The 20,322-nt window shown below is 34.0% G+C and overlaps 1 protein-coding gene across 1 annotated transcript in view; it reads right to left on the bottom strand.

Moving 5' to 3' along the window:
* Window positions 1–8,347: 8,347 nt before the first annotated feature.
* The window catches only part of LOC129231180 (uncharacterized), a 201,806-nt gene continuing 189,831 nt past the window's right edge, over window positions 8,348–20,322 (bottom strand). The window contains exons 5-9 of the mRNA XM_054865427.1: window positions 18,360–19,315; window positions 18,199–18,283; window positions 14,871–15,005; window positions 12,634–12,814; window positions 8,348–8,724 (exon numbers count right to left, since the gene is read on the bottom strand). Coding sequence (XP_054721402.1) covers window positions 8,348–8,724; window positions 12,634–12,814; window positions 14,871–15,005; window positions 18,199–18,283; window positions 18,360–19,315 — 1,734 coding nt within the window. The remainder of the gene's footprint in view (window positions 8,725–12,633; window positions 12,815–14,870; window positions 15,006–18,198; window positions 18,284–18,359; window positions 19,316–20,322) is intronic.

Genomic DNA, 20,322 nt, shown 5'->3' with positions numbered 1-20,322 from the left:
CAACCGAGAAAAGGATTTTGTAGCTCAGCGAAATAAAAATTCATTTTTACACTTTTTTACATCTTTTTTTAAAGGAAGAAATAAAACGGGTTGGGTGAAGCATTGTTTTTCTGCAAAATGAACAATGACATCAATGCTTCCTCTTTAATATCTTCAAAGAAATGAATAAAGAAGTAAGATTAAAAATTCATTCTTGCTTGAACGCATAATAACTCAAACAACCTGATAAAGTTTATTTTTGCTATACTACGCTTGTTATTCATTCAAAGAATTGAGTGTTTTTAGGCACTTGAGAACTTGCAAAGATTCACTAAAGCAAGAGCTATTATTCATTTGCTGCTAGTTTGAAAGAAAAGAATATCACCATGTAATTGAAAGGAATTAAGGCCAATTTTCATCTATCACACTCGTTATTGCAAGAAGTCCCCGTACTGGGGGAAAAATCTATTGTCTTATCTGCACATACAAGCAAGATATAACACAAGTTTTCGAGATGCACTCTTTTAAACAGCACTCACTTTGATACTCACACAACAGAACTAAATAAAATTATAATACGCATATAGTTCGGCTCTGGTAACTATGAGGATGAATTTGAGGGTTTTTACGAATTTTGAGGAAGTTCACTCAAAAGAGAAAGTATTTTCGGCGTTGAGTTGAGCTGGGTTACCATCTTAATACCACTGCGAAGTTGAATGAACTCAAATTAGCCGAAATAACGCATCTCCTTTCATTGCATTCCCCAAAGAGCGCATTTATGAAGGAAAAGCAATGACCTGGCTTAGTACCGTGATTAGAGATTTGAGCTAGCAGCCTTTTACATTAACTTCTACAGTCCACCAATACCTCTGAACTATCCCACTTTGCATCTGATAAGGAATAGATCCAAAATTCTACCTGTTATATGATCTTCTTCTTTTCCCAAGCAATTTTCTTGCCGATGTTTTAAAGTACCAGAAATGACTCGGTTGTTTGTCAATAAAAGGCAGTTCGTTCAATTTCGACTCAAAAGGAAATAAATATTTTCAAGGTAGCTGTCAACTTACCAGAGCCTAACTGCATTTTCTAAATAACACTCAAAGTGGTTGAAATGCTTAATTCACCATTCAAGCAAACATATCCATAACGCGTCAGTCAGCTAGAAGTACTTGCAGTACTTCTTTCTCATTCTTCTTCAAATTATTTGAAAGCAACGCAGAACATGCTTTCTTAAAACCTCTCACTTAAGCAGAAGTTCTTACGGGTTGTACTTGTTGGAAAATTTCTGCGAGAAGAAAATAATTGCATGAAAGCTACAAAAAGAAGCATTTAAATTCATCTTCAAAGTCAATTGATCTGACATCTATGTATTAATGACGACGGTCCAGGATTCTGAAGCATGAAAGCAAAAATATGCATGGAGAACATACGTATACTTTAAGCACTTTCTGAGTCATTGCCATGTTTTAGACATCCGTGCAAATAACATGGTATAAATAGTGTGTGCATTAAAATTGTAATGCATAGCTTTACTTTTTCAGCATTCAAAATACCAATTATTGCATTTAGAAAGGAAGTTGTAATGTTTTTTTTTCCTTTCAACGTCAAGAGTTTTTCCAGCAGTGGTATGGTAACAACAATGGGTATATAACACATTTGAAATCAAGTAAAACTGGCTGAAATCGTTAACCAGACTGGCTCCAGGCGAAATTGTAAGCATGTAACTTAAAAATCCGTTTGCAAAAAATTGTAATTTTTTTTTCTTTTGTTTATGATATGCCAGTAGAACCTTATACGAAATACTTTGTAATTGATATTTTGTATTGTATAACTGATGTGTATACTTTACTGTTTAACCTTATTTTGTGCATAGGTACAATTAAAGGCTGACTATGGGCTTATTACGACATCCAACAACTACATTTCAGAACAATGTCATTTAATGAATTCGTGTCTAAAATTTGTAATAGTGAAACCGAAAAGGCGATTAACCGAAGAACCGAATCTTTGAATCTAAACCAAAAAGTGATTAGAGTGAAATGGAAAAGTCAAATTCAATTCATTTAAACATCTTAAGCTACAACTCAATTTAAACAACCGTGTCTGACATAAAAAGGAAGGAAGTTACATAGAAATAAATACTATGCCGAGACTTAAGAAGAGACTTAAATCGTATAAAGAATTGTGAATATCTGGCATAAAAACAAAAAACAACAATGTAAGTAGCAATCACGTTTTGAAAAATACTACATAGAACATTAGTGTTGCTATTCTTTAAAGAAAAAAATAAACCAAAATAGGCTATTAAAATCAAGAAAAAGAAATATCTGACACGAAAATTCAGCAATAATTTGAAGTCAATATCAGAATTCTAAAGCAAATAACACCAAACATATACGACCAATCATAAATCACTTCGCAGTGATGAAAAAGATTTTGCATTCAGTTTCATTATGGTATAGTGATGCACTGAAAGGATATTTTATAAACAATATTCAAAGCTACTTATTATTTCTATTGAAATATTACTACCAAAGGGAATATCCCAATAATACAAATACCATTCCTTATAGCTCTTAATAGTTAAAGAGTTGTAATTTCTACACAAGTTTGCGAGCTATTAACCAAATAGTATTTCGAATTAAAAATGACTGTGCGTATATATGCATTTTCAATAAAAATATGTAAAAAGGAATGTATTTTTTTGAAATCCTACATAAAACTAGAGTTTGAATCACAAATAATGAATAGTTCGTTTCAAAAAGTAGAGGCATCTTTCGGGAAAAATATTTATTAAAATTTATTGTACTAGGGTAATTCCTGGACATCTCGACACTTCAGAGATCTCGACATATTTACGAAAGCCACTTAGAACCGTATGGTTATGGTACGGAGTATTAAAGTAACCTAAAAGAGTTGTCCTTTGTAGTAAATCAAAGCTCTTGCAAATTCAGAGGTAGAGAAATGGAATAAATGTTAAAAGTCTATCAGGTAAGTTATTCATAGCTTACAAAGCTTGATTGTTAAGATTGACATTGATGAAGGTAATAAATGTTTTGGGTTTTGACGATTTCCAAGTGACAAGCGAGTAAGATCATTTATTTACACCTTTCTATTCGTTTCTACACTGGTAAAGTTTTTACAAATGAGCCCCGAAAGAAACCTGTTGAGATCTAACGCAGTGAAAGAAAAAAGCGGATGTCACTAAAATGTTACTAATGTGGTTTATGATGTTTTCAAGTCATATCAAATGTTCGTCATGTGATAACTACTAAATAAGTAACAATTTGCGTCAAAAACAGATAAATAAATAAAAAATCTTCATCAGTTAATTAGTAGTAGTAGAGCTGACATGGTCTGCGATATTCCTCCATGTAAGTGCTGAAATAGTCAATTTTTTATTCGAAATTTCTCCTTAAGGTGTTGAGATGTCCCTAAACTACCATATACCATGAAATGGAAATCTCCAGTATGAGTGCTAATTCACGTACCGAAGGAAAGGACAACAGTCTCACTAACAATCAAACAGGGCATATATACACTTTAGTTTTAGGACAAGAATATATGATTGTTATGTGTAAATAGAAGTACACATACATATATATGCACATGCAAATATATAAGTTACATACAAGTACGTGCATACTTACGAGCACTCGTAAGCTTGTACACACATATATTCTTCATTATGTTATATAGTCCCTCTCACACCGCATACTGATATACATATCACAAACATACACTAAATATTCATACACAAAATCACACATCTGTACTCATATGCATCTATGCTCTTAAAGACTTTCAAAACCATATATGCATTTGCTGAAGCGTGCAGTTTTTAATTTGATGCTCAACATTTTAGGGTACCCTTAAGAGGTTTTGAATGGACATACACAGTCGCATGAATTTTGACCCGGAAATTTTATGATTTTCGGATAATTGTGAAAGATACATAGTTAGGCAAATTATGTTTTTTTAATTTCCTGAAAAATTGAATAATCATCGGATTCAAAAAATATAAGTATTTTCGAAAATGGGGGTTTCTAAGTATGAAAATAATGTCTTATCAGGAGTTTGAACATGCTTGGTAGAACGAATGTTATTGAACCAATGAAAATCCTGAAAATTTTTTATTATGCCAATCTCATTTCCATAAACATGATTTATCAGAAGGCAAACCCACAATTTCTCAAGACAGCTGTCCCAGGTAGCACTCTTAGTTTCATTAAGGTTGTAAAACGGATGTCAAAGCTGTTACAATTACAACCATTCTTAAACGTTTAAGAAGCGTTTAAACGCTAGGGTGTCATTTCCCGATTTTCATTCCCAAAAGTCCTTTTACAAGGTGTAATAAAATAGGACAGCGTTTTTAACGTGCGTTCTTAGTTTGAAACACAAGTAGTAAGAAAAAAAGTGCAATGGTGACAATTCGGAGAGCTTGAGTAAAATAATTTATTTTAGCAGTTGAGGCTTGATAACATATCTAAATAAACATTTTATAAAACAAAGAACTAAAAATGTTCTTCACTTACGACATGACATTGAGAACAAGTATTTCCACAACTTTATAAAATCCCCAATTTCGATGATACTTATTAAGATGACGTATATAAATGAATATTTCACATCCCGAAGGACTAAAAAAAATCTTCACTTTTGAGTGATATGGAAACAAAATACTTCCACAACTTTATAAAATCCCCAATTTCGATGATACTTATTAAGATGACGTATATAAATGAATATTTCACATCCCGAAGGGCTAAAAAAAATCTTCACTTTTGAGTGATATGGAAACAAAATACTTCCACAACTTTATAAAATCCCCAATTTCGATGATACTTATTAAGATGACGTATATAAATGAATATTTCACATCCCGAAGGACTAAAAAAAATCTTCACTTTTGAGTGATATGGAAACAAAATACTTCCACAACTTTATAAAATCCCCAATTTCGATGATACTTATTAAGATGACGTATATAAATGAATATTTCACATCCCGAAGGACTAAAAAAAATCTTCACTTTTGAGTGATATGGAAACAAAATACTTCCACGATTCTATAAAATCCAAAATTTCGACAATGCTTATAACATACTAAGAAAATAACTCCTCGTCATTTTATACCCAACAAAATGTTTTCGCATTTCTTTTTACATTAATTTTAAAAAAATAATCATTTTATTTTAAATAGGCTTACATACTGAAAATTAGTAACTGGTTTCAGAGCAGCGTACTAGTGATACATGTTTATAAACAGCGTTCGTTTGTTTTTTACTATAGCTTGTATGCAACGATATTGATCGCATTTATAGCTATTTATTAGCATGATTTTCATTTTTGTTTCACTGCTTAACCGTACACATACTCTATATATAATAAATATTTATGTGATAAAACGCGTACTTACACACAATACGCTCTTTTGAAAGATTCGAAAAAGCTGTATTTAACAGTATAAAAGTAGCAGAACTTGTTGGGAAATTGAATAGTTAGTATCAATTTGCTTTAAGGAGTTGAATTTCAACGTATCAATGCATTTCATACTATAATGAAAAATTTAAATTGTCTTCTGAAGGTGGGAAATACTTCCTCTTCAAGAACAAATGATGGAACAGAAATCACAGGCGGCAACATGGGTTCATCAAGTGACGTGTTTAGAATGAGAGTGGTGTAAGTCGCCCCAATTCATTTTTGAGTCATTGAAGGTTTTGTAAAAACATCTGCAAAAAGTCAAAACTGTTTGAGATTTGACTTCAAGACAAGGGTTTGGAGTTAAACACAAGTAGGGGAATGTGGAGTGAAGATAAATGGTGAATATAAATTACTTATTTAAAACTGAACAAATTGGAAATTTGTTTTGAAAATTACAGTACATAAAAAATAACAATATTTTGTAATAAAATTTGCATTGATGTATTATTTTTCATTCTTGGCAGTAACTTTGTACTCCAAAAAAAAAGAAAGAAAAGAAAAGAAAATGTCCACTTTTTTTTTATCGGGCAAAGTGAAAAATAAAAGATTTTCTAATCTATTTGTTATTTGAATTTTAAAAATATTTTTGATCAAATGAATGAGTAAATAAATGAATAAATAAGTGGATAATCAAAAAAATAAATGAATAAAATAAATAAGTGAATTAATTCATACATGAGGTAAATAAATGAGTTAATGAAATGATGAATGAACAAAAAAGTAAGTGAATGAAAGCAATGTGAATGAACAAATTAATAAATGAATACACAAGTGTTTTGATAAATGCTTGAATAAGCACACAAAAAGAAGTATTCACTTTGCCACTTTGCTTGGACTAATTGTACAAAACACTTTGAACAAAAATAAGCTTAATATGAAATAAATAAAGCTGCACCTGTGTATGTGATTATTAGTACCCCTCAATTATTATCTAAAATCTTTAACAAAAATAATTTGACTTTCATCAAAATATTACAAAATATGAGTATTAATTTTTGAAAATTGCTTGTACTATCATATGTTTTGATGTTCAGAGATAACTTCTTTCTCACTGGAATAGACTAAATGTCTTACTATATAGTTAAAATATTGCAAGATAGGTGGCGCTAAAAACAGAGTAAATATTTCACCATTTCATTTTGCACCTCATTCCCCTACTTTTGTTTATTATGCACCGACTTTTCTCAGAAGTCATTCGTGACTTGTTTTGAAATGATTACATTACTGTTATTCTGTATTTTCCAGCAGTTTACTGAACATGCAAGGACTGTTTTGAATTAAACAATGTTCTCCCTAGCAGAAAATTTTGGCTGTTGGACCAATCCGCAGTATTGGAGATGCATTTACACTACCATCATTCTTACCTCAAAGTATTTCAGATCAGTGCATTATTTTTTTGCACTTCCAATGACCAATATATTTTTGCCTAATTTTGAGCGGTTGGCACCCTTAATAGAGGAAATATAAAGGAACCAACTTTTTGACTTACGTCACTATCATTCTAGCCCGTCCAAGTGAAAATGCAGTATTTTTTATCACTATTTCAAAATTTCTGAGCACTTTTTACTCTTTAAACTGCTTTCTTGAAGTTTGGGAATATTGAAAGGTGAAAGCAATTCACAAAAAGGGAACACATTTTTGAACAAAAAAAATAAGTTAACAGAAACTGAAACTTTTGAACATTTGAACAGCAATGACAAAAATAAAAATAAAAAAAGTAATTTGTTCTTTTAAAAAAATTGTAAAATGTTGATAGCCAAATATATTAATCTCCATTACTTCTTCCTACAGAAAGACAACTACGATTTTATGCTTTGGAATCCAATATCTAAGTACTGCAACTCACACAATGTCAACGTTTAGAACGTATGACAGTTGGAAACATTTTTCATACATTAAAAAGGAATATTAAATAATGTGATTAAGAAAAAGATATTTCCCACAAACATAGAGTCTTCTCTGTGCTTTAACATATAATTTGAGGAAGTTAAAGCGAATTTAAGCAAGAACCAATTAAAAATCACATTCTCTTTGACAATGATTATAAAACGTAAAAGATATTATATTATTTGTTTTTTTTTATATCGACACGAAATCGCAATTAATGCCATGTGAAAATTAAGAAAGCTCATTTCAATTTCATGTCTTTGAATCTCCTTAAAGAAACTCTTTGAGAACATAATTACGATTCCCCAACAAAATCATACCACTCTTATATTATTAACGCTTCAATTTTGATTCATTTTGAAATGCACATATTTTGTCTTTATGAAGAATAAAATCATATGTTCCGATTGACCCATTTTTCAAGTTTAAAACAAAGATGGATTGAGTATCAAAAGGTTTCATGCAAAGCTGTAACTGGGGTACATATTGTTTGCTTTGATGCAAACGTTTAAAAAGTTGAAGGACGCAAGTTAGACAAAGATGCATTTTCATGCGCTCATGATTTCAAAGAGGAAAATAAAAAGTAATAAATATATACTATATATTTACATAATATACTTCAAATCTAAATACGAATGCGATAAGAGACAACATTTTATAAGTTGCTACGGTGATGAGAAAATCAATCATACTATCTTAATGCAATTCTTATAAACTTATTGTTTAAGAATGACAATTATTAGCTGCATATAGCTGCCACTATTTTCACATGTGAAAAATTCACCCCTGTTGTACTATGTGTTTGAAAATTTCTTTAACATTTACGAGGCGTGTCAACGGGAAAGGCAATATGAAAGGTTTTACCATAATAAACCTTATTCTAATATAAAATATTTGCAAAGCAGGTGTAAATCACATCAAAATTCTAAAGTTTTCAAGTAGCTAAAACAACAAACATTTTGATCCTATATAAGAGCTTAAACATCTTCCGAAAAATACTACAGATTAGGATGCTCTACGTTATCAACAAGTGAATTTGGCGCACCTTCTAACATTGTAGAAGGCTGATCGTCAGCACTGACACTACTAATGGCTTTGATTTCGGGGGCAGGGTTTGTTACGCAGCTGGAATGCTGCTCATCAACAACAGCTTTTTCTTGGTCTGTTACATTAGAGCTTGACGAGGGATTTGTTGTGACGAGCTCGTTACCATTTTCAAGGATGTCTTCGATATTAGGAGGGGTGGACTGAGCAGTAGCGACATCCGGGTCGACATCTAACAGAATGGTAGTGATTAGGGAACACCACATCGAAGTTCGGGCTTGCCGGGAAGCTTTAGTGAGTTCCATGATGCTTGCAGCCAATGCTACAACGTCTGTTCAAGAATTTTAAAAAATCAATACACTTTATTCCAATTACTCTAATGATGATCAGAAAAAATACAGAAGATACTTCCTCCCAACTTTGGAATGATATACTAATTCCGAAACAGTGACAGACAGAAAGACCAAATAAGCCACGCGGGTCTGGAGTTTTGTGTACACCAGTTTTTAGAAATAGTAGTTCCGAAAGTGGACATCAGAGGGCGCTGCAGTAGTAACTCTCTTTCAAATAGTGTATGAAAATGTTGTTAACCAACAGAGGTCAAATCTCATTACAATAGTTTGGATGTGGCACCATTTAAGGCAGCAACATAGTGCAATTGCAGAGGGATGCTCGATGCTCGAAGTCAATTGTTGCAGTATTTTTGAGGCATATGTGTATCCGTTTGAATCCGTTTAACTTTCGGGGGCATAGCTCAGAACTGAGAATCTTAGGTGGAAGTAACAAACAGGCTGATTTGACCTACTTATGCGGGGGAGTCTGTCTTCTTTTGTTCGAGAGTTATATTAAAGAATACATTTATTTTGCACCAAAGTAAATTTTCATGGCCTGCTTTCAGCTGTCGTATCGGAGGTTTAAATAATTCAGGGGTGCCCGCCTAGGGGGGAGGAGGGTCATGGCGCAATCTGCGCCATTGAAATTTTTAGAGGGGGTTGTTTTAATTGGTATTTTTCTCTTTTTTTTTGGGGGGGGGGGTCTTGCTTTTGGGAATCTTCGCGATATTTAGGAGGGTGCGCCCTTGCTCTTAGGGGGTGGGCACCCATGAGTAATTACATCGGATTTAGCAAGATACTTCTGCATTTCTTGACTAGGAGGCTTGATTTTACCTAAGAAAAGTTGCATATATTCGCAGCTGTTTTTTCATCATTTTCGCGTTAACGTAATGTCAATATTCGTAAGGTCAAGTTCTTCGCACGTGGATCAAGTTGGTACGAGTAATAACGCAACTACCATACATTATTTATTTTTTCTTTTTCTTATTCAGAAATGCTTAGAAATGATCGAAATAACTCAAAGGATAGAAATTCCCCTTGAAATAATTTAAAGAGTGTATTTCGGAGAATATATCTCCAACTTATGCTTGAATTACCTGTAAATCAAATTCATGTTTATCATTTGACTCGAATTAAAACTTCAAACATTTTATGAAAGCCTTTTAAAAAAAAAAAAAAAAAAACTTCATCTCACTGCTTATTACGTCAGAATAACAGATGATTTATTTATATATCACCTTGACCTACGTCGGGTTAAGTTGATACATTTAAAAAAAAAATGTTCACAATTTTTTCCTTCGAAAACAAAAACTATGTCAACAAAGGTTTTGAAATTATTATTGATAGGAAAATATGAAATTTTATTTTGGTACGTAACATTAGTAACAAAAATTAGAAAAATCAAAGAGTAAAAAGTGTATCAATTATATTGGTCTCCCCTACAACGGAATATGACTTCTGTTTACTAAGCATACAATATTTGAAAAACATTTGTGACTGTGGCGCCCTATGATGTTCATTTTTAAAACTATTTCTGAAAACCGGTAAATAACAGAAAAGGTCCAGATATGTTTGTTCAATATAACACTTGTTTCGCTTTTCTGTCTTTCACTGTTTCGTAGAAACATCATTTCAAAGTTAGGGAGCTCTTTCTGAAAGACCCTGAGCATGAGCATATTTCTAAACAGAAAAGTATATTTTTGCCGAGATGAGGACGAAATTTCAGTACGGAATTAATGCAACAGTAGAGTCAGTTACAGAGACATAACAAATGTTTGCTGTCGACCAAAAGACAGCTATCACTTGAGCACAAAAATTCCCTGTCGGGAGTCAAACCTGGGTTTTCAATGTTTTTTGCGATGTTCTTAAGGACTATACTATGGAAGCTTGTTTAGCGTTAAAAATATTCGTTTTATATTATTCTTAATATAATATTCATTAATATATTATTTGAAAAAGAAGATTAAATTAAAGGACACAAGAAAAATTGTATTCTGTAAACTGGGCTGCCAGTCAGTTACTACTTTTTTGCAGTTACTGCAATTCTTATATTGTAGCAATATTTTGTAATTCAAACGCTATATGCTGAACGTTTATTAGTTGTTTTGTGACCCAAGTTTTACCTTTTGTCAAGACTCTTACAATTTCAGAAGAATCTCTTATTGAAACAATATTACTTTTTATGCAGGTTGTATTAGTGTCAGTGAGTTACCATATTTTTAAATTTTTTTGAACCACAAAAGAAGAAAAGAAAAAAAAAGAAAAATCATTTACATAATTCAATTCAGCTTTAAGTCTCGTGTACCAGCAACAATAATTAGGCAGAACAGGAATGTGGCCTTCCTCCCTTAGATAGTAGACGTAAACTGCCGTCATAAAGTTTAAAAACAAACTCTGCTGTTCCAATGCTGACCATATTTCGACTAGGACTTTTAATGATTGGAAAATATCAACCAGACTTAAACGTTCCTCGACCCTTCAGATCGATAGGGACGTCAGGGATAAAGTGAATTTGAAACACTCCTCCTTAAATTTTCTTCAGGAGCCCCAATTTCCAAGGAGACCACCAGCCAACACTAGATTCTTTATAGAACTGTTACAGACTTGCTCTAAAAAAGAAGCCTCAGATATTCTCAGAGAAGAGGGACTCGAGACGATTGAGATGGCCTCTCGAGGAAACGTTGCACTTGCCTACACAGATGGCTCCTCAGATAAATCTCTGAGTAATGGAGGTGCTGGGATTTACATCCCTTTTCCAGATTTTAAAATCTCAAGGCACAAAATTAATACTGGTCTGATCGCTTCTAATTTCACCAGTGAAATTCTGGCGATTCGGGAAGCGCTCTCTCTTTATTTAAGTGAATTTCAGGGTTTAAACTCCACTGAAGGACTGGTAATTTTCTCAGATTCCAGAACCGCTCTAGAAGCCATCAGAAAAGGAGAAACAGTTATCACTTCTGAGGCTATCGACTACCTTGAACTGTTACACAGTTATGAAGAGTCACATGGTCTACAATGGATACTTGCACATGTGAACATCAAGGAAAATGAATGTGCAGACTCCCTAGCCAAAGAGAGGGCAGGAACTTGATTCAAAAGAGAAAACTATTACACTTGCTGAAGCAAATGCTGTAGCTAGACACAGAACTTTCTCGCATTCATCAAAAAAGCCTCTCATTACAGCTTTGATTTTACAGAGCTATCTCATCGACAATTGCGAGACTTAGAACAAATCATTGTAAGGGTAGGAAGATCCCCTTGATAAATCATGATCTTATGTCCAATGCAAACACTGTACTAATATTGAGCTAACGTCCAACCACATCTTGGAATGCCCAGCAATCACCAGTAATCTTCTGAGAAATGGATTGGCTCTGCTCAGCGAGTTGCTACAGGAAGTCCTCTACAGTCTGGATGCGACGATACTGGCTGAAGCTGTGATCCAGACATTCGGTAAAATTTTATGTCCATGTACACGAAAACAACAGCAACAATTCGGCATTAAAGAAAACGAATAAACCAGATGAAGAAAACTCATAAAAGTTGTAAACTTGTACGAGCCAAAATGGCAAAATGAAATCCAAATGTGGAGATAGTATTATAGCTGTATAAATTAATTTAGAATTATGTGAATAAACGATAAAGATGAGATAGAGAGGCGTCATCACTGTCCCAGAATTGCATACTCTCACACGTGGCATGGTGACGAAGAGGTAAAAAGAATGCACGATTTTTACAGTTGTGAATGCTAGTCAGTTACCTGTGATCCCGAGAAAATGCCTAAGCATGATCAAATGATTAAAAGCAAGGAAGAAGGAAATACTTTAACTTTTCACAATACGTAATTTTAAAATATCTCAAACTGAAATGTCACTTTATGCATTATATCAGCATATTTAGTGCTTTACCTTTCTCTTCCTGAGTTCTGTTTGTTGAATTTCGTTGACGGTTTGCCACATTTATTATTTCATCTCGTCTGCATGCCTGAACATTTCGTATTGCGTCGAGCCACTTTTCCATAGTTAAGTGAATGTTTGGATGAACGACAACCTTCCGCAACTGTTCCATTTTCGCTACTAAAGTAATAACCTAGAAAGAAAAATATCCCTGATTAAACCAAACTAAGCTGTCATTAAATAAAAAACAATCTAAAATGCTTTGCATTGCAATATGATTGAAATGAAAATTAACGTTAATGAAGCACAAATTGTGAAGAAAATGCTGCTAATATACAGAATTGTGGCAATTAATTGAGAAACGTCATTTTTTTGTTTTATCACACGTAAGCTTACGAAGAAACACTCCAAACTAGCTTAGAGTTCAAATGACAGTTATTATCAACATAGCAGCTGGTAAGTCACAAGAGAACAAATTTCTCCACTAGGTGGTAGGTGGTTGGCAGTGTTAGTTTCTTGCTTATTATGAGGGCTTAGCGTCATGGATATCAGCTCGGAAACATGTACTAAAGCGTTAATGCAAAAGTGATTGCGCTTAAATAACACACTTCTAAGACGTAAGAAAATAAAGTTTTTCTCAATCCGTTGTCACAATACTGTAATTCTAGCTAAAAGTGCTCAACACAACTTCACTCATGAGCGAAGGAGACTGAAACAAATTTGAGATCTCCATGTCCAAAAGTTTAAAAATTGTATTTGGTTTAAAATGTCAAAGTGTTACAAATCGCATGAAGTTTTTGCAGTTTGAAAAATCCATAACACAAGAACTAAACGCTCGGATTCAGGCTATGTCCTGTTGAGGATTATAACACACAAACAAAATTACTTAAAAATTGGCACAGGTAGATTGTGGTAAGACGCCGTATTCTGCAAAACACCGAGAAACGTGGTTCACAATCAATGATGCGCAAAAAAAGCTTGCTGGTCAGTTAGTGCAAAAGCGCATGCACATTGAGAGTACACAAATATAATTTTTTGATTAATAACTGATTTAAGTGGTGTTTTTAAATGATTTTGTCCTCCCGAGTGCTCTGGTAAATACCCGAAACCATATCCCCACATTTTTTACTTAGTCATGTTAGACGTTGTTTTGGTAGTAGAGGAATAATCTGATTAGTTTCAATGCGTTTGAAGCGTGGACTTTCTATTAGTCGCGTAATGGAGCCCGCATACCTTTGCTGCGCAGTACTAAGTGGACCGGTATCTTGTCCAAAAGATGACAAGCATTTTTTTTGGGGGGGGGGGGTAAGATGCCCGTAGTTTCCAAGCACGTCCTGTTCATACAGATAGAAATAATCCAACCAGTGCCGGATCTAGGGGGAGGGGGAGAGGTTGTTGCCCACTTCAGGAGGTGTCAAATTCGAGCGGTGTTTCAAGGGGCGGATTAGTCCGCCGACTCATCGGCCCGCGGGCCCACTTCTGTGCGTCCTTGCGCCCTTAAACCTGTGCGGCTTCGTTTTTCTATTTCTTTTGCGTCCTCGAACCTGTGTTCTTTTGATCTTTTGCGCCCTTTAGGAGTCCAGGTTGGCGCCCTCTTGGGGTACCCAGTCCGCCCCTGGATGCATCTGGCAGGAAAAATAGGCTTGTTCAAAAAAAAATTCCAGAAAATACACGAAATACGTATTAAATATTTAAAATAGGAAACTAGAAAATAAACAGAAAGTAATGCAAACATTAATTGAACTAAGAAATTTTAGCTTAACATTTAGGAAGGTTGAAAATCGTATCTGTGGGATTTTATGCTTTCTCGTGTGTTTTTCTGACTATTGAATTTGTTTAGTAGAGTCATTTATTTTTAAAAACAGTTGCATGTTTTACAAAAGAAGTCGGTGAAGACATCTTTCACCGACTTCATGGCTTTTTCAGAGCCATGACATCTTTCTTTTAACTGACGAAATATACCTAAAAATGCGTTTTGAGGACCTCAATTTCGAGAAATTGCCGATGCAGAGCCTTAGAACTCCTGTTTGGATCTGAATAATTATACTTATGACCTTTTTCCAGTTTGTATGATCCTTTCCTATTATGACAGATTTTACAAAGGAAAAGTTTGATTCTCTTCTTAAATTGTGCTAAAATATTCTTGAAAAGTTTCGAATTCAAAAAAAAAAAAAAAAAACATAAACTATAATTTCGAACAAAAGATGAAACAAACAGTATTCTTTTCTAAAATTTTGAACTCATCTTACCTTAGCATGTTCCCGAAGCTCATCAACTATCAGTCGATCAACACGAGAAGGATTCGCTGTTAAGCGAGGAATGGGAATAGTATTGGTGCTGGAGACTTTTTTCCCGGGATTTTGGCGTGCTAGTTCGGCTTCAGTCTGTTAAGAAAGCAAAGAAAATCAAGTTAGACAACTCTCTGTTATTTCAATCTATTGGGAAGTTAAAATAAGCTTAGCAGACGCAAAATAAATCAAACAACGTGCAAAGTGGTGCGGGAAAGAAATATATTCAGAGTTTCATCTGTTGGTAACAAGATGGTCACTGAAGGTCTCTTTCTGGTACACAGAAGCTGTACGAAGACTACTTAGCACAAGTTGCTCAGTTCGAATGCAAACTGAGATGATCATTTATTGTTTTAATCTCACAGAATTTTTGAACACGGACACTTAGGCCCTTTTTTAGAACACTTTTTGGAAAATATTTCAAACTAATTCTCAGAACACTTATTTGGTTCAGAAGTTCGGAACACATTTGTACACTTTTGGGGACGCGTTTGAGAACATTTTTTGAGAATTGACGCAGGTCCTTTCGTTAGGAACATTTTGTAGCACACTTTTACAGCACTTATGGAACATTTCCTTTACTATACCAGAAGTTTTCGCTGTTCATTTCACAGCAATCCGTGGAGCAGTCCGGTCTTCGACCAGAAAAAACCGCCCTTTCTGACTGCGTTCGTGACACCAACCGACGCGACGGCGAGTCACTGGAGCAAAAATTTCTAGCTGTATCTAGTTGAGAGATTATACTGACTGGTAGAATGGGGGGGGACAGTTTTTCAAGGTTCTTAGAGTTTTTGTGAATATTCAAAGGTAGAAGAGAGAAAAGGTTGAGCAATGAAGAAAGAGCGTAGAAGTATCATTGCGACGAATACTCTTGTAAAACCAATGTTAGAAGAAGAAAACACAAAAACTAAAGAAATTTTTTTAAATATAGAAAAAAATGTAGGCTAATATGACACAACTGATGAGGAAGAAGAAACTAAATGGGACATCTTATAATTTATCAGACCATTTTGATATGTATGAAAATTTACCTTTTGGGTTTGAAGAGCTAGATAGTTAACTACTTGAAGAAGATATTGTTACCATGAAATTTGGAATCCAACAAAAATACTTTTATGTTAGAAATATTCTAAAAACAGATGATAATGATGGGTTTTTTTTTTTTTTTTTTTTTTTTTTTTTTTGTGCGCAAAAGTAAAACTATTTTGAATATTTGACCATCTTCACCAAATGTTGCATCCGTTCTGATTAGCAATATTAAATTGTTGTTAACAGCTCCTACGAAAAGAAATAGTACAAAGCGGAATCAATCTATTTTTCGAGTGTGTAAATTAAAGTTTTATTTAGAAAAACTTGAATCTTTTGTTCATTATGATTTAGTTTTGGTCTCAAACATTGAACACATTATGCCTCACTCAACCTTATATGCTGTCTCTCTGGTCTCCGTATGCTGTCTCACTTTACACCAAGCATGGGATACAGTGCGACAGAATTTTTTGCTTCCTTCTTTTATATTATTTTAGAAAATTAAAATAATAATGAACATTTTTACGTCTCAGAAGACTGCATACTTTAGTTGCATTACAAATCCACCTTATTATTATTATTATCATTTTATAGAAGCAAAGTTTCCAAGTTTCTTGAATTTTATAATTTTCGTCTCACTGTGCCCCGGTTTCCCTTGCTTTACGTGTGGGATTTATTAAAGCAAAAGAAAGTTTTCCAACATTTTTTAAAAATAATTTTTAATTTTTTAGAAGGAATTTACCTGTTACGTGTGGGATATACTTTTGAACATAAGTTTTAGCTTTCTCGATTTTTGCGAAATGTTCTCCAAATTTCTCGCATAAAAAAATACACACTTTGCTTTTTTACTATTTATTTTTTAGTGTTACTTTCAGAAAGAAACAAATAGTGGACCCTTCCTCAACATCAGGCAGCTTGTCTTACAGGTGACGAATCCATACTTTATTTCAGAGGCAGTATTTTGAAAAATTCTGCTAAAAAATTATTTTTCAGAAGTATTCATTCACACTTATCTGCGTGATTTGATCGGGAAAACATTTTTTTTGAGGAGGGGGGAACACGTGTTAAAATGAAATACGATATAGTTGTCACGTGCCGGACAAAATGTCTGCTTTTTTGTGGAACGGCCCAATAAATTAACTTTTGCTGACTCAAAAGTTTTGCAAGAAAAATCCTCTTTCATGACTGTAATTTTAAGCAAATGCACTAAGAAACAAGGATAGACTGAATCAAATTTTGATAAATGTAGGAGTGACCACCAGAAGAGAGTCATGGGGCAGACTGCGCCATCGAAATTTTTGAGGAGCGAATGTGATTTCAGGAGATATTTCATTTTTTGGAGGAGGGCCCTCGTTCTTGGGGGTCCTCGAGGTATTGGGGGGAGTGCACCCTTGCTCTTGGGAGGGGGAGGCATGCCTGACAAATCGCATCAAGACTAAAACTACAGCTTTTCCAAGAGATGACCGGTTACAAAGTTAATATTAGATAAAGAAAGAGAGAAAAAAATAATTCTCTCGAAAAGATGTAAAAAGACCGTTCTGGATGCTGGAGTAGCAGCTTCATCCTAATTCATATCCTACACTTTGTTTCTTCTCAGTACTTATTCTATCGAACAGTTCAAGAGCAAGTTGTTTGTGACCAAACGGTTTGTAATCAAGAGCAAAAGTATTAGTACTTTTAAGTAATAATTTCGAAAGTGAATGATACATAAATATTTGTTTAGTATTCTAAAAGTATAAGGAATTCAGTGTTTGCATGAAATTCATGTATTACATCCCCACCCCCGCACACAAAAATCAAAGGGCATTTAATCAAACCTGCGATCTTTTCTACTGGTGTTAAAAACAAAACAAAGTAAAAAAACTAAGCAAAATATTACACGGCCTTTTTAAAATTAACGGAACGATAATTAATAAGAGTACCGAAGAATTTTTTTTACAATGTAGTAGAATCCCGAGAACTAAAACTGGATATCCCGCCCATATTCGAAAAACTAGATCACATTCTGGCATGGAGAAAAATCCGTGTGTGAAAAACCTGTGGGTGCGCATTTTCTAAGTTATTCTCAAATTCGACCCCTTTTTCGGTCGACATTAGGCCAAGAATTCGAGAATCGACTGTATTTGCAACGAGAAAAGCTTACTGAGGATCATACAGATTATTTAGGTATGCAAAGAAATAATTGGAAATTTTTCGATATTACATCAGCTAGGATACGCAATCAAGTGAAAAAAATTAATACTTTAAGATTTAAGAATCTTACTTTTTTCCTCTCCTTCTCCAAGTGTCTAAATTGCTCGTAACATTCTTCCAGCCGAAGGTGCAGTTCATTTGATGGCCCGCTACGACTAAAATGACTGAAAATTAATCGATTTGAAACACTTATATATTAAAACAATTGTCAAACATTGAAGACTTTCTTACCGGAGTGGTCGCATTCCAACGAAGGTAGGAGGGAGAGAGAAAAATGAGGAAGAGGCTGGATCGAAAAACACATCATTAGTAGTACACAGAGAAGGTGGACCTCTTCTATGCGCAAAATCATATGGACGATAAACTTCAAAAATAGAATCTGGCAATTGAGAAGAACCGATTAAATGAGATGGATATTTGATTCCGGGAGGGAAAGGTGTTTCGTAACCATTTAAATCGGCATGTAACATATCATGGTATAAACCGAATGCATAAAGCCCTGCTATGGTTCGAGCAGATAAATGTTGCAAAACTTCGGGTGATATGGGCAATCGATTTGAATGAAGGGCACCAACTATTGGCTTCTCGTAGTCTGAAATATTTTTTTCCATACCTGTTGCTTCATTTCCTCTGTTGCAGTGCGCAAAACAATCTGGCTGTTTTAAACAATAAAGGGAACTAGGCTGTGACTGGCTTACTTTTTGACACTGCAACTTTAAGTTATTTCGAACAGGTGAAGCAAAGTTTACATTGCTGTTTGAAATGTTTTCATACAATGGACAGATGCAATCATTATCAGAGTTTGCTGGTGAAGAAGTCGAGTGCTTTTGCATAGAATGATAACGCGAACTGAGATTTCTGGGAAAATTTTGATAAGCTTGAGTTATATGATTAATATGACTGCTCCTATTCACTGATGAACTCTTTACCGATGAACACGAATTTATTAAAGTATTAACCTGACCCCCAGTAGAAAACAAATCGTGTTCTTCAGATATACTTCCAATATTTAGAACAGTTTGGTTAAAACTCGATGGTATGATATCTCCTTGAGATTCAGAACTCGAACTGGATGAAGATGATAAAGGTTTGAATATTCGATAATTTCCTCTTACATTATCCTTATTATAAGTAGCACCATTTAGCATCATCACAGGAATTTCAGAAGATGGAAGTTTTTCTTTTTCCTGAAAAATAAATAAATAAATAAATAAACTTCAAAACTGTGTCGATGAAAAATGTACTTTAGAAAATCGAGCAAACAAAACTAGGCAAATAAATAAATAAACATGCATTCCATACATTATATCGTCGCCGGCAACAGCGCAAGAGTAAGATATCTAATCCCAGAAATAACACTAAGATATCTTACTGTTGCTCTGAGGCGACGACCGACGATATGTAACCTTGGACGTAACTAGAGAGGACAGGTGGGGTTTGCGCCCGGTTGCCAGATCATAGAAGTGCTAAATTAGCGATGCATGTTTATGAATTTTCTTTTTACAAAAAGTTGAAACAAAAATCATGGTAATAGACTACCCTCCGAAAAAAGAAAAAAAAAGTTCTAAAAGGATCTGTCTGTAGACTGAAATTCAGCATTAGTTTAACCTGAATAAAGAATTAGAATAATGGACAGAAAAGATGGAAAGGGCATAGTGAATCGTGTGAATGTATATTTTACTGAACAAGCTTGCTATTTCTTATCTTCTTATAAGAAAATCTCTATCATTCTCACGGCAGTCAAGTCTGTCAAGTCTTAGGTGCCAACTCCCCACTATCATCAGTAAGAGTTGAAGTTCCTTGCAAGAGGAGGTAAGAACTCACACTGCCCAAAGCGAGATAGAATGGAGACCATTTCATAAAATATATCTTTATAGATCAATTGATTTTTATTTTGTATCCAATCGTAGTCGACAATTATAACTTTAAATATCGCTCATCATAAAAAAAATACCTTTTCAAAACTTATTTCATTATATGGATGCATCAATATCGTTGGAGTTAATCGATTAACTCCAATTTTAAAAAAAATCCTCATTTCTGCTTTAATAGTGCTCTATCAATGTTTGGCATGTGAATCTGTACTAAACTTTTGATTCAGTACATTTCTGACCATGTGATGGCAGAAAATATACACGAAGGCATATTTACTCCTATGCATACGTAACACCATCTTCTTCATAATGATTCTCTA

Source organism: Uloborus diversus, chromosome 10 (genome assembly GCF_026930045.1).
Source record: "Uloborus diversus isolate 005 chromosome 10, Udiv.v.3.1, whole genome shotgun sequence".
In the NCBI taxonomy this organism is placed as follows: domain Eukaryota; kingdom Metazoa; phylum Arthropoda; class Arachnida; order Araneae; family Uloboridae; genus Uloborus; species Uloborus diversus.
Note: the sequence above shows the minus strand (reverse complement) of the source record. Positions and strands in the feature narration are given on the sequence as shown.